A 13,728-nucleotide genomic window follows, 5' to 3' on the forward strand; every position below is an offset into this window, starting at 1 on the left:
ATGGTCCATCACTGATTTCTTTTCATATATGGAAAATTTACACAACTTTATTCTAGCTTACATATTAGGAAATAAAATGTTTTTTGGTAAATTCATGTTGTCCTTGTCCATTGCATGCTTTAGGAACAGCTTTAGCTGATCCTTGAAGAAGCATTAATAGCAAAGGAACTGTAAGATCCTGCATTCAAATGGAAATACCTGACAGCAACAATGCATTAAGAGGACTTTAGCAGTATGGACTGTGGGTGGTAGCAGCTAAGGAGTAACCAATGAACAAATGAAACCACTGAAAGGGGTCACTGGGGTATCTGGGATAGAAGAGGAGGAACAACTGCTTCTTTGAGAAAGTCATTCCCCATCTCCTGCAGAAAGACAGGAAATTAGGACCAGACAAACTGTGCTGAATGAGAAAATTCATTTGGAATCACAGAACAATACTGACAAAACTCAGAAAACCTAACTGAGTGGCCACCAAATTACAAGTCTGCACAAAGAATAGTTTCTGGAAAATGAAGATTTTTTTCCATATTTTTGTCAGAAAAGCCAAATTTTTTTTTTTTTTACTTAGCTTATCATTTTGGGATATACCTTGAAACTTCAAAAAAGGAATGATGCACAATTAACTAGTGATCTGATGATGCATTAATACAAATGATACAGCTCAATCGTTTGACTTTGCTCTATTGCACTTAAGAAAATTTCTTACTTTTGTTTCTTCTTGTAGATTTTAAAAATATGTAAACTGTTCTGCCAAAGAATGTTGCTAACCACAGGATTTTAGACACTTATCTACAAAACCTCCACCATTATTAGAATTAAAATATAAACAGCAAGTTTGTAATGTAGTTCTATGACTAAAATATTGAAAATACAAGACTTCAACTTTAGGAAAAGCTGACATATAAACCAGCTATTTACCTAGTAATCTTACTAGACAACAGGGAAATGCAAGCATGTTTTGAAACATGAAAGATGTACAATTTTAAAACAAACCTTGTCCATTAGTTTACTTGCATGAAGACTCAGGCTATTAAAGAATATTTTCTTGCTCAACAAATGCATTTCTTCAATTGTTGTCAACAGTGTGGCTGCATTGTTTCCTACAATACCACTGAAAAAAAAATTAAAACTATTTAATGAATCTAAAGGGGAAACAACATGATAGTCAGATACTTAAATATAATTTTAAAAAATATTATTTTCAAAGTTTAAAATTTAGAACAAATAATTACAGGGAACAATTCTCCATAGTGGCTAAGAGATAAGCTGACTGTAAGAACAAGCATCATCAAGTATGTCATTAAGCAAATATTAAACACAGGCTATCAAACTGGCACACTTTTTTGTAGAGCACTAAAATTTACCAGATTTTTGCTTTCTTATGCAATAAATCTACTTCTGTTATCAAAAACAAATTACACAACAAAAAGGGTTAACAATATTCTATCATACTGCCTGTTAGGGATAGCATTACCTCTCTCATTTCTGCACTGGGATGCTGGGTAACCCCAAAACTGTAAGAATTAATGCCTTGCTATTCTGAGTGTTAAACTATCACACAGCACAGACACCACATAACCTTCAAATGGCACTACAGGACTATGCTGCTCTCACAGATATAAACCTCCCTCTGGCTATAGGAATTGCACTTTTAAGTCCCAAACTGTCAGTGAAAATTCATTGGGTCATAATAGGACTAAACCTCTATCTCAATTTTCAGATTGCAATCTTGTGTTTAATACATAATTTTTCAAACTGATTTTTCCTTTTATTAGTAAGATGCACCTTCCCTACGCAGAGGAAATTATTCAGCTAGTAGAAGGTACTTAAGTGGTCTTTAAACATTGTGCTGTTAACAAGACAGAAACCAACAGATAAGACTGACTAAGATCTTCCATTTTAACATCATATTTTCAATTGCACCAAGCTTCATAACCATGGGGAAATGCTAATTTTGGAGACAGAAAAACAAGACCAAAATATTCCAGGATTTTTGTACAATAAAATTAAGAATAGGCATTACATGTGTTCTACAGTAGTCCTGCCACCACAGTTGAGGAATTTAAATAAGCTGGGAGATGCCCAAGAACCACTTATCCCAGCCTGCCCAACATCTGAAGTATTTTCAGATAGAGAAGCTCATACTAGTAATATTAATGCTTCAAATTCTCAGCAGTTCAGTCCAGGGCTGTGGAGGGAGATTTTTCTCCTACTGCTCTTTCTAACCAACATGAACTACAGCATATGCCACAACATATAAATGATATATAAATTAGCAGCTCTGGCTTTCCTCCAGTTCCGGTATTCCTAGTGGTCTCTAAGAGGTTGGAAGGTGATCAGTGCATCTTCAACAGTGAGATAAGGGAGTACATAATTAGGGAAAAAAAGTTATCAAAACACAACTATTTAAAAAAAACCAAAACAAAAACAACAACAAAAAACAAACAAACCCAAAAAAATCCCAAAAATCTGAAGAAATTTTATTTAGTAACATTTTCTCAAAGGGGACTTTGTCATATGAAATGTTGTGGAGAGTTTTTTTGTACACTATTTGAATCTACACAGAACAATGAAGAAACAGTTATTGTGCCAAATTTATGCTGTATTCCAAAGCAGTTTTGATATGAACTGAGGAATGGCAATGGGTAAATGGTTTCTGCTGATTATTCCATATGTTTCTACTTGATGTCATAGTGGAGAGCAGCAACTAAGCAACAAAAGTAGTCTTCCTAGCAGATTTGTTCTTACATATACAATTAGGGGGAAAAGGCATTTTTAACATATTTTGTAATTTTGCATACCTGATTGTATGGTGGTAGAACTTGAGCAAATTAGAAATCTTGTACAGTAAAACTGCTCCTGGCTCGGCAACAATCACCTGCTCAATTCTAACCTGTAGCAGGAACAAATACAAACATTCTTCTGGTCATAAATTCTGAAAGCCAGCCTTTTATGACTTTATAGGCAATATATCTCTGATTTTTGAAAAATAAATTCAGTTAGAAATAAATTTTAGAAGAGAATGTCCAGTTAACTTTAATGTTTGGCTTGAACTGAAGTGCTTCTGGGCTGCCAAGCATCTGGGCAGAAAACACAAAGGTATATGCACACTTAAAAAAAGAAAACCTACAAATCCAAAAACCCTTCCAAAAATCCTACAGTCCCTACAGACTTCTGATGTTATTGGAAATTTAAAAATACTGAGAGAATTTTATGGATTAATACAAATACATACATACTACGGAGTCTTCCCCAGCACTGAATAGCAAGAATAGTTGCAATGCTGCAGAATCATTAAACTACAGCAGTAGATTTCTACCATCATGCAGAAATTCAGAACACCAAAATATGAGGTATTTTGCCTAAGAAACAAATTTTACCTGGATGAATAAATTCTTCCCTGAAAGGAGAGCATATATATCTCCTACCAGTATTTAGTTAGAAATATTTATAACTGATAACCAGCTACGTTGATTGTTCATCTCAACCAGGATATGCAGGCTACACAACAAAATGGTGCTGAGTGTCTTTACAGTTGGACAGCTGATGTCTTGTCTCCTTTGTCCCCTTGGTACACACAGTCTCAATCCAGTCCAATAGAAAGCTGCTCCAGGGTCAATCTTTGTGCACTTATGAAGCAGAGCAGACAGTGACTTATACCTGCACTGCTCTCCCACGTGCCTGAGTATGAAAGGGCTACACAAAAATCAGCAGCCACCACCCACTCTACCAAGTTATTTGCTGTTCAATAGAACATAGTGTGCTGCAGTCCCTTCTTAGAGCCAGCTGGAGGGAGAACCAACCAAGATTATGTTCTCTCAATCCTTTCAGTTTGCATCTAATTCACAGCCCACCAGCAAATAATACTTTTTAACTCTTATTCACAATATTTAATGCACGAAGTTTATTTCAACACAAAGGTGAACATTGCTCTTCAATGTGTTTGTATATACAGAGGTCTATATACAAATATATGTCTCCAGTGTCACCTAAAAGTGTCTCCAGTGTTACCTGTGGGCATGAATACTGAGTACATTCTAGTTGTACAGCAAAAGAGAATAAGGCAGGCAGGGGAAAAAGAGGGAAAACAACACATTAACAAAAAAAAAGGAGTAACTGAAAGTAAATAAAATAATTAAAAAGTGAACAAGAGAACAGGCAGAAGAAAAGGGGAAAAAAAAGATTTTAGGATCACGAGAGAAAAATAAAAATTAAAAAGACAAAGTGGGAAAAGAAGAACTGCTGCTTCCCATATAGAAGTCTTCACTGCACTGGAGGGCCAAAATTTGCAAGTGATACAACCTAATCTGTTTGGGGAAGCTTTGGATTCAGAGCTCTTACTATTTTTCAGTACGGTATGTCCTGTTCTTAGCTGACCATAAAAGACTACCTGCAGTCCACATAGGGCATCAAAGACATTTTGCTTTGAACTCATCTTAAATGTTATGGAAAAGCTGAGGAGTTTAATATAAATGTTTTTTAGGATTCTCCTACCTCCAACTGAAATGAGAGGCCTGTGCTAAGATTTACCACTAGGGAGTATTCAAGAGTCACTTAAGTGCCTAAAACACAAATCAACTATCAGTAAGAAATGTGGGCAATTTAGACTGCATGTAAGCATAACCATTCTACAATATATTGTAGAAAAGACTCCTCCAAACTGAATCAGTTACTGTTGTTCCTCTGAACATGGTGGCTTGTAATTATCTAATTACCTATTATGCATTGTCTCAAGGCTCTTCTGCTTGGGGGCTTCTCAGGCAGGATTTTTTCCACTTTTTTTTTTTTTCCTTTCCCGTCAGGAAACAATAAGTGTTTCATACTTTTTACTGGAAAGTCTAGACTGTCAGTGAATTAATGTAAGTTGCATTCTATTAAAATACAGAATACAATGGGAAGTCTTTAATTGTTTTTTTTAGGATTTTTTTTACTAGCACAGTAACTAACTAACTAACTAACTAACCAACAACAATATTTCAGGGGATTATTTCTAAAGAGACTACCAGCATTAAGTGTAAAGAGTTTGGCAACTGAAATTAAAGTTACTGTGTATTTAACTATAAAAATCATAAGCACTCAGATCAACACCAAAACTTCCTCTGACTTACACAGGAGTTTCATTCCTAATTACTTTGCTGGCATGCACAGAAATACTGAACTCAAACATCAGCATTCAGTATTAACAGAACTGATTCAAGAGTACAGAAAGTTTGGAAATATCTTCCAAAAAAACAAAGCTGTGGTGACTGTCCTATTAGGACAGGCGTCTTCCAACAGACCAAAAACAAAAAGGTTGTGAAGGATGATCATAATTCTGTAGCAACAGGCACAAAACTGAAATACAAGAGATTCTGTCTGAACATCTGGGAACATTTTTTATTTTACTGTGCAGGTAGGTGGCTGAGCACTGGCATATGCTGCCCAGCGAGGCTGTGGAGCCTCCATCCTTGAAGTATTTAAAAGTCACAAGGACATAGTCCTGGGCAACCAGCTCTAGGTGGTCCAGTCTCAATTGGGAGTTTGGACCAAGTGACCTCCAAATGCCCTTTCTAATCTCAATTCTTCTGTAATTCTCTGACTTTCTAAATGTCACTTTTTTGAATTTTACCTCTCTCCAGACCTTATCCTTTTCTTATCACAAACTTATGTGCAGTATCCAAAAACTAGCTGCTCACATTTGAAACTGAGTATTTGTCAAGTGGATACGGTTGTTATAGTTACAGAATCCTAAGAGAAATTTATTATAATCATATTGAGGCAGAGTAGCTTTTGCTTTAAAACCACCTGGATTTATACACTGCACAGTCAGGCAATAATTGGTATCAGCTTCATCACTTTGATTACTTCAGTGCTTAAGTGAAGCACATACAATACACAAGTCAGGCAATCATTTGATGGATCATCATCAACGATTTCTATCACGTGTCCCCTAAACTTACTAAGGCTGTAGTCTGAAAAAAAGACAAGTATAGAAAGATGTGACAAATACAAAAAACTGAGGTAGCATAAAGATGGTAATTAGGAAACAATTTTTCATGGTGTCTTTAAAATACAAGAGCAGGAGTTATTAAAACAAACCCAAAAAAACCCCCCACAAACCACAAAAGGAACTGGCTTTTCACACTAGAGCTGAAATGTTCACTTCCCTCCTGAACAATATGTTGTGAATATCAATAGTTTATATCCATTTGACATGTTCATGCAAGTAAACATCTATTGAAATCTATTATATACAAAGAAGTTATGGCTCAGTAAGTCCTTAGTATATTTACAAACAGGCAAGGAAACTATCCTACAGAAGTCTGGCACAACTACACAACCTGTACACTCTTCCCTAAGCATAATGATCACTATGAAAAACATGTTAGTAAATTACATGGATTTTTCATTTGACTACTACCACCACAACAGCTATTCCCATACAGTTACCAAAAACCTGTAATTTTATACATCAGTACTCCTCAACATAGGAAAAGTAAACCAAAATCAAGACTCAAATTTAGCATCCTAGTATCCCTCCTTATATGACTATTATAAACCAGACATCTATGAACAAAGGAATCTTTAATTTGAGAAAAAATCCTTCAGAAGTCAACAATCTAATTCTTAACCAAGGGCAATGAAAATACACTGAAGAGATGGAGCACAAGTTCCGAAAAAACACGACAGAACAGCTTTTGTATTTAGAGTGCTAAGGAAAACAAAATACTTCACCTTTAGAGGCCTGCAGACACCTTCTGTGATGTGCCCAACTACTTCTTGAATATTTTCTTCCACACCTATAGTTAATGCAAACACATGCTAAGATTATGCAAATGTAATTCTCTTTTCTTCAGATTATAAAACAAATAAACAAATGTAGGAGGTACTCCTCCATAAAAAGCATTATGAACTGTGTGTTCTTTTCTCCACACAGCTAGTTCACACCTCCACTGTACCTCCAATCTAACCATTAAGAAATAGCTGCACGGCAAAACAGTCCTGGAGTCATTACCTTTTGCTGTGCAATTGCTTCCTAGGGCAACACAGTGCGTGGGAATCTGAGGTAGAAGCAGCAAGGGGAAGAATAAATGATTTAGCAAGAAGCTATCTCAGTAAGGCTCAATATTAGCACTTCATGAAATTAAACTAGAAAAACACCCAAAAAACCACCAGGCTGGTGAGACACTCGAGGAGCAGCAGCACAGCCCGTTTGCAAGGCCTGACTGGCAAACACACGTGTCTGTCAGCGCTGCTCACTGACGAGCTCGTGGTGCTGCTACTAATGAAGCGACATGTGTACCTCCATCCACACTGCTGCGTGCTGCAGCGCTGGCAAACGCTTCCTCCCCAGCAGCAATTGAAACTCATCTTCCACAGAACCACGTACAAAGGAGAATATTGCCCTATCTTAGCACGAAACACAAATGAATTGTTGCATGGCAACCAGTGCTGTCATAAATCAATCAAGCTGAAAGCAACAGATCTTCAAGCTCTCACTTCAGTAACAACTCAGAACAGATTTATGGAGAAAGCAATACTTTAATTCTAATTTAAAACTTGTCAACAGGAGTTCATCTTCAGATGGGACCCATGCAATGAAAGTAAACAAACTGACTGTGACATGTGACAGAAATCAGGTGACCCGAAGCTATATTTTGCTTATTTCAGAGTGAGACAGATTAACTCAGAGAGTAAAAATAATGAAAGATCAGAGATCTGTGCCAATGCCTCTTTACACTAAGTTACATGAAAAGCCATATAAGCAGTAACAACTGAATTCAGTGTGGTGGCTGTAAGAATTTCAACATACTGAATTGGTAAGGTAATAAAAATACACTTATATACTTGAGTACTGATATCAAGGCAAAAAGCAAGTTTACAAACCACAGCGTGCGCGCTCTTTTACCTAATGGCTAGCTCCCAGATAGACCTTAACAATTGACACATTTTTAGTAGGAACAGTCACACTTCACTTGTACTGCTCATCAATGTAACAAGTACCTAGCACATATTTGCAATAGTGTATCTAGACCAGATTGACTTAAAAACAAGTTGTTGGGTATGAAAATTTTAGCTCAAAAAATATACAAGCTTGAATACTAAAGGACATGGAATAAAAATTTTGAGATACCACATGCTTGTGCCTTCGCATGTATTTTCATGTCCAATTAGAATTCTGGATTCCAAAAGCAGTGAAATCTTCCAGCAAAATGGGTTATATAAGTGGTGCAAGTTTGACATAAAAGAATTACAGAATAAACAATTCTCAAAGGTCCAAAATAAGTTTTAGAATACAGCTCATAACTGAAGATACACTTCCAACTCCTTGCTACACCATATATAATTTTTCTCTGACTGTCCTTCTATAAAAGGAGACATCTTTTTTTGACTTTGTTTAGCTTCTGTTCTCCATCTGGGTTCCTGTAACTCCACAAAGAATGGGTTTCCACTGCATCTCTTAAAATGCCTGCAATTCTCAATTCCTTGCAAGAGAAGATTTCTCTTGGGAGGCTCCTGCTAGCTATCGAATACCTAAACTCTGAAGAGGAAAGCCAGGTGCTTTATGCTTGTCCAGCAAAAGAGTTAAACTTCTCTGAATGTGTTTTCAGCACTTAAATTTTTAATAGCATTTTTGGTCAGGTTAATCTGAAACAGCTAATTTTTGCAAGCTTAACATTTTAAAACTTTTAAAAAACCATCCTTGCACACTCTGCTTATGGGCTACATAGTTTGGTCACTTTAAAGTAAAAACTGGGACGGAAACGTTTCTCAAAAAAAGAAGTTCCACATGTACCATTTTTCATGCAGTGGGACCATATCCACCAACAGGTATACAAGTGGCCTTTTTTTTTTTGGTTGTTTTTTGAGAAAGGAAATTTTTGTATAGTTGAGATTTACCACATTCTCCACAGTCCTGAAAGTACACAGAGCTTATAAGAGAATTTAAACAGAAATCTGAATTCAGTACAGAGAGACACACCTGAAGGAAAATAACAGAAGTGGTTCCATCTGTAAAAAACTACTAAAGTTGAAATTGAAGTGAAAACATATGACTGACCTAACTTCAGACAGCCAGGTAGGTGTTTTATCTATGGCAGTTGCTTGGGCTCCCTCTATGGGGGAATGGAAAAAATCCCAGTTTGTGATGAAAGTCTCCAGAAATGCTTATATTAGATCTCAAATTTTGTTAGGTCTGAAGATGCATATCTCTATCCTTATCTCGAACTGCAAATAAACGAGATGTCCACTTGTTAAATAGCAACATGAAATTAACTCAATTTTTACTCTAGCCTGCACAGCCAGACACCTAAAGACTGCACAACAGCACAGAAAATTCAGCTTGAGTTTTTCAGTACCAGAGATGCTGTTCTAACTACCAACTCAGGACCTGAATTTATAAAGAACAGATAATCTCAGGGTACTTTGGGGTTGCACTGCCCATAACTGTTTCTTGTTAAATCCAGTGGTATCTTATTAAGTACTGTTTTGTCTTACAGACCTTATCACATCACTATCCTGGTCATCAAAAAAATTTCCCCCAAAACACAGAGGAACAGTTACAGACAGCATCTCCTAAGCTCCCAGTTTGTTGCTCCCAGCATGAAAGGAAGAATTCCTCTTCATATTTCTTGAAAACTGTGCAACAGTGATAGCAGACCCACTCCAGGAGAGCTTAGGAAAACATATTTTTCCTTCAGACTGAAATACGGAATCTCTTGTTTATACCAGTCTTTCCAGAAAAAGGTTTTGTCCTGGTGACTTTTTGTTGAAAATCTCTCCCCCAAATATTTATATTCTCTATATTATCAAGTATCTTGCTCTGTGGCTGAAATGCTCTAAATATATCTCATTCCATGGTCATACCACCTCAGGCCAACATCCTGTCAGGAGGCCAAAGAACTTCACAGTTAAGCAAAGCACTACACAAAGAAGTGGAAGAATTTCAGAACAAAGCACAGCAGCAGAAGCCCAGCCCACAGCAGAACCAGACACATTTACACACTCCATGTAAATGGAGCTTGTCCTGAAGGGCTCCCCAGTTACAGCAGAAGCATTGGTCAGTCATCTACAAAGAACTGCCATGTCTTTTTCTCTACCATAAAACCATCATGAGGTCTGCTTTCCTGTCTCCCTGAAATACTGTCAGCAAACAGTATTCAATTCACTTCCACAGTACACTGTAACTGTACCTAAAAACCAGCATTCCTCCAGTTTGATTAACAACAGTTCCTGAACATCCTCCTTTTCTCATATAACAATAATAAGGGAAGGCAATTAATACTTACAGCAGTAAGGAAAATCAGAATACATATTCACTTTAAAACCCAGAGTAGGATTGAGACATACAATCTGAAGAGCTCATCAGATATTTATCACATATAAGTTCTTACAATGAGTTTGTTACAATTGAGTACACATGCTAATTTATAAAAAAAATCTTTGAAACTATGGTGGCAAATCATACTAAAGCTTCTACAGGATAAGTCTTTAAAGTATAACTTCAATCTACTGAAAACAAAGCAAAGAGGCTGAAGACTAAGCATGAGAATCTGCAGTTCTGAACTGAAGGAGAGTTTTCATATTAAAAAGCTCCACCTATTTGTGAGTGGCTTATGTCAACCTCCATAAATCTGGAATGATGTTAAATGACAGATGAAAATTCCATTTTCCCTGTAGAACAAAGAGACTTACAGAAACAAGGAATTATATTTTATAAAGAAAAACTAAACAAAAGAGTAAAGGCATAATGAAAATCCTCAACATAATATGTAATGTTTTCAAAGAGATATGCATTCATATAAATGACAAAAAATTTCTGAACTCTCAACTACATCCTAAAATGTCCCTTTGTAAATCTAATGTAAATCTATTGTAAGTACAGTAAAATAAAATGAGTGCATTTTGAAACACTATTCTTTTGTTACAGGCTCTCTTTTGGTAGAATGCAACCACCAGCTATTCTGAGATTATTTTTAGGAAAATTTAAACTCAGACTTGCAACTGAAGCTCAGCCTAAGAAATCAGTCACACTTTCTTATCACAGACTTACTATCACTTCACAATTTATGTTTTAAAACCAGTACTACCTTGAATAGTCACAAGCTTTAACATAGCTTCTAAGTGTTCTTTTTCAGATGCTGTAGCTTGATGCAACCAGGCCAGCATGTCTCCTACATACCTACACAAAGACGGAAATTTCTGTGTAAATTAGTGGTTTATGGTGTCAGGAATTCAAAATGCCAACAAAAGAAGGGTTATTTCATTACATTCTTGTTAGTACTGTACCTCAGAGGATCGTGAGAGTGCATTTCAATAGGGCGGGGAGTACCTCCCAGACCTCCTCTAGTAAGAGCATCTATAAAGCCACGGACCACAGCACTCCTTCTAGCTGTCCCAAACTCATCCAACGTGTATCTGTTATTGAAACATGAAAACAGGTTAAAAAAAAAACCCCAGTCTGCCTCACCACAGTTGATTAGTTCAGCCTCACAGCTAATTCAAGTAAACATTTTTATAGTTCTAGAAATCTTGCATCAATGCTTCTACTATAAAGCATTCAAAACCATGTGATGATGTCAGAATTTCTATCATCCTGCTCTGTCTATGGTACATCTGACAAACAGGAGAAAAGAAGACAAATTTTATGTTGTCACCTGCCTGTCTGCTCTAGAGCAAATGCGTAGGATGAGGTAGGATGAGACAAGACTTCTGATATTGCAGACAGGTGCTGCAATATATAGTCTTTTATATATATATATATATATATATATATATATATATACACACACACACACAAATATACACTGTCCTTTTCTTCTTTCTTGGTTGGATAGCTCTTAGTTTCCACACTAAATTAATTACCTGTCAGATTATTATTTGTGGAGTTTTTCTACTGAATTTGAACATTTTTTCTAGTATGCCTCCTCTGGTACCATTGCAAAATAGACTGAAAGAAGTACTTGGCATTGTGTTTCCCACACAGGAGCATTGGCAGAGGCCACAGTCTTTCCAGGATCAGGTTAATATTACTGAAGAAAGAAAAGGGGGTGAGAGAAGAAAGTGAAGTGACTGCTTCTGCAGTGTCTTGCAGGGCATCAGGCACTGCATTGCCAGCCAGGAAAGGGAGGGGATTGTCTCACTCTGCTCTGCACTGAGGCAGCCTCACTTCAAGTGCTGGGGGCAGTTTTGGGTGCCACAATATAAAGAAGACATAAAGATGTTAGAGTTTGTTCAAAAGAGAGCCACAAGGATGGTGAAGGGCCTGGAGGGGAAGCTGCATGAGGAGTGGCTGACATCACTTGGTGTGTTCCTCCTGGAGGAGACTGAGGGGAGACCTCACTGCAGTTACAGCTTCCTCATGAGGGCAAGAGACAGGCACTGATCTCTTCTCTGTGGTGACCAGTGACAGGATCCAAGGGAATGGCCAGAAGTTGTGTCAGGCAAGGTTTTGGATGGATATTAAAGAAAAAATTCTTCACCCAGAGCGTGGCTGGGCACTGGAAGAGGTTCCCCAGCAGAACTGATCACAGTATCAAACCTGACAGAGCTCAGGAAGTGTTTGGACAATGCTCTCAGGCACATACTGTCACTCTTGGGGATGGTGCTTTGCAGGGCCAGGAGCTGGACTTCATGATCCTTGTGGGTCTCTTCCAACTCAGCATACTCCATGATCTTCTTGATTCCTCTCAACAGACACTAAAGAGAACTGCTCCTTGACTCTCCCATTCCCTTACCCCCAGAATTAAATACATGAAAACTCAGCTTTTCAATTTTTGTACACATAAGCATATTTGACAGGTGTGGGACTCCTGTTTGCATAAGATCCAGCTGACTGACAGACACAGCAATTTATTGCACTGCAACACAAGGCTTCTGCCTTCTAGGCTACCACATGGCTAAGGGGAACAGACTCATATTCATCTGACAGTTGTTCACTGATTTTAATCAAAGCAATTGTAGCTGGATATTTAATGGATGAACAATTATAGCCCAGAATGTATTATCTCAAATGGCTTGCTGGTGGTAGAGGAGGTGCTGATAACTACACATGGCTAATTTTTAGAGCAGGCTACCTTTCTGTTGACATTGAGGCATGAAAGCAAGTGAAGGATGGGAAACGAAAGCTGGTAACATCCCAGTTATATCTGCAAGCCACAGAACACTTCTATTTTTTTTAAACTAATTTAAGTTTGCATGTTTGAAGAACATACAAACTAAAAAGGAGAGAAAGAAAATACACATTACAATTTATTTTTCCAATGTAACTGAAAATTGTCAATAAGTGAGCATGGTGTCACTTACCAATGACACTCAGCAGAGGAATATATATATATATAAAATAATACTAATAAAAAGAATCTTATTCACTGACTTATTTAAGTCTGCACTTAATAAGCAGTACATTCACTTTTAATAGATGTAGAAAACAAAATATAAAAGAAAACAATACATGGCTTCAAAAATATTTGGCATTAATTCAATTAGATTTCTACTCTGCTATAAAAAGTCAGAGGGAACCTTCAGTATTGTTCTTTTAAATCCTAATTATTCTATTAAAGAGGTGAGGAAAGAGCATACTGAAAAATCTGGAAATTTCTGTTGGAAGTGTTTTTCCTCATACACTGTACTTGCTAAGCTGGAGAGTAAATATCTGCAATTGATAGAAGTCTAACAAAAATTCTAATAAATTACTACTTACAAAAATAATGCAACTAAAAGTAGAAGAGATCTAGCATCTGACAACTG

At 36.9% G+C, this 13,728-nt stretch overlaps 1 protein-coding gene across 2 annotated transcripts in view; it reads right to left on the bottom strand.

Annotated features, from left to right (window-relative positions):
- COG6 (component of oligomeric golgi complex 6) overlaps positions 1 to 13,728 on the bottom strand; it is a 55,095-nt gene that overhangs the window by 20,518 nt on the left and 20,849 nt on the right. For both annotated transcript variants that reach the window (XM_058045290.1, XM_058045291.1), the window contains exons 9-13: positions 11,269 to 11,397; positions 11,070 to 11,161; positions 6,715 to 6,779; positions 2,802 to 2,893; positions 994 to 1,111 (exon numbers count right to left, since the gene is read on the bottom strand). In XM_058045290.1, the coding sequence (XP_057901273.1) occupies positions 994 to 1,111; positions 2,802 to 2,893; positions 6,715 to 6,779; positions 11,070 to 11,161; positions 11,269 to 11,397 (496 nt within the window). The remainder of the gene's footprint in view (positions 1 to 993; positions 1,112 to 2,801; positions 2,894 to 6,714; positions 6,780 to 11,069; positions 11,162 to 11,268; positions 11,398 to 13,728) is intronic.

Source organism: Melospiza georgiana, chromosome 2 (genome assembly GCF_028018845.1).
Source record: "Melospiza georgiana isolate bMelGeo1 chromosome 2, bMelGeo1.pri, whole genome shotgun sequence".
Taxonomy (NCBI): domain Eukaryota; kingdom Metazoa; phylum Chordata; class Aves; order Passeriformes; family Passerellidae; genus Melospiza; species Melospiza georgiana.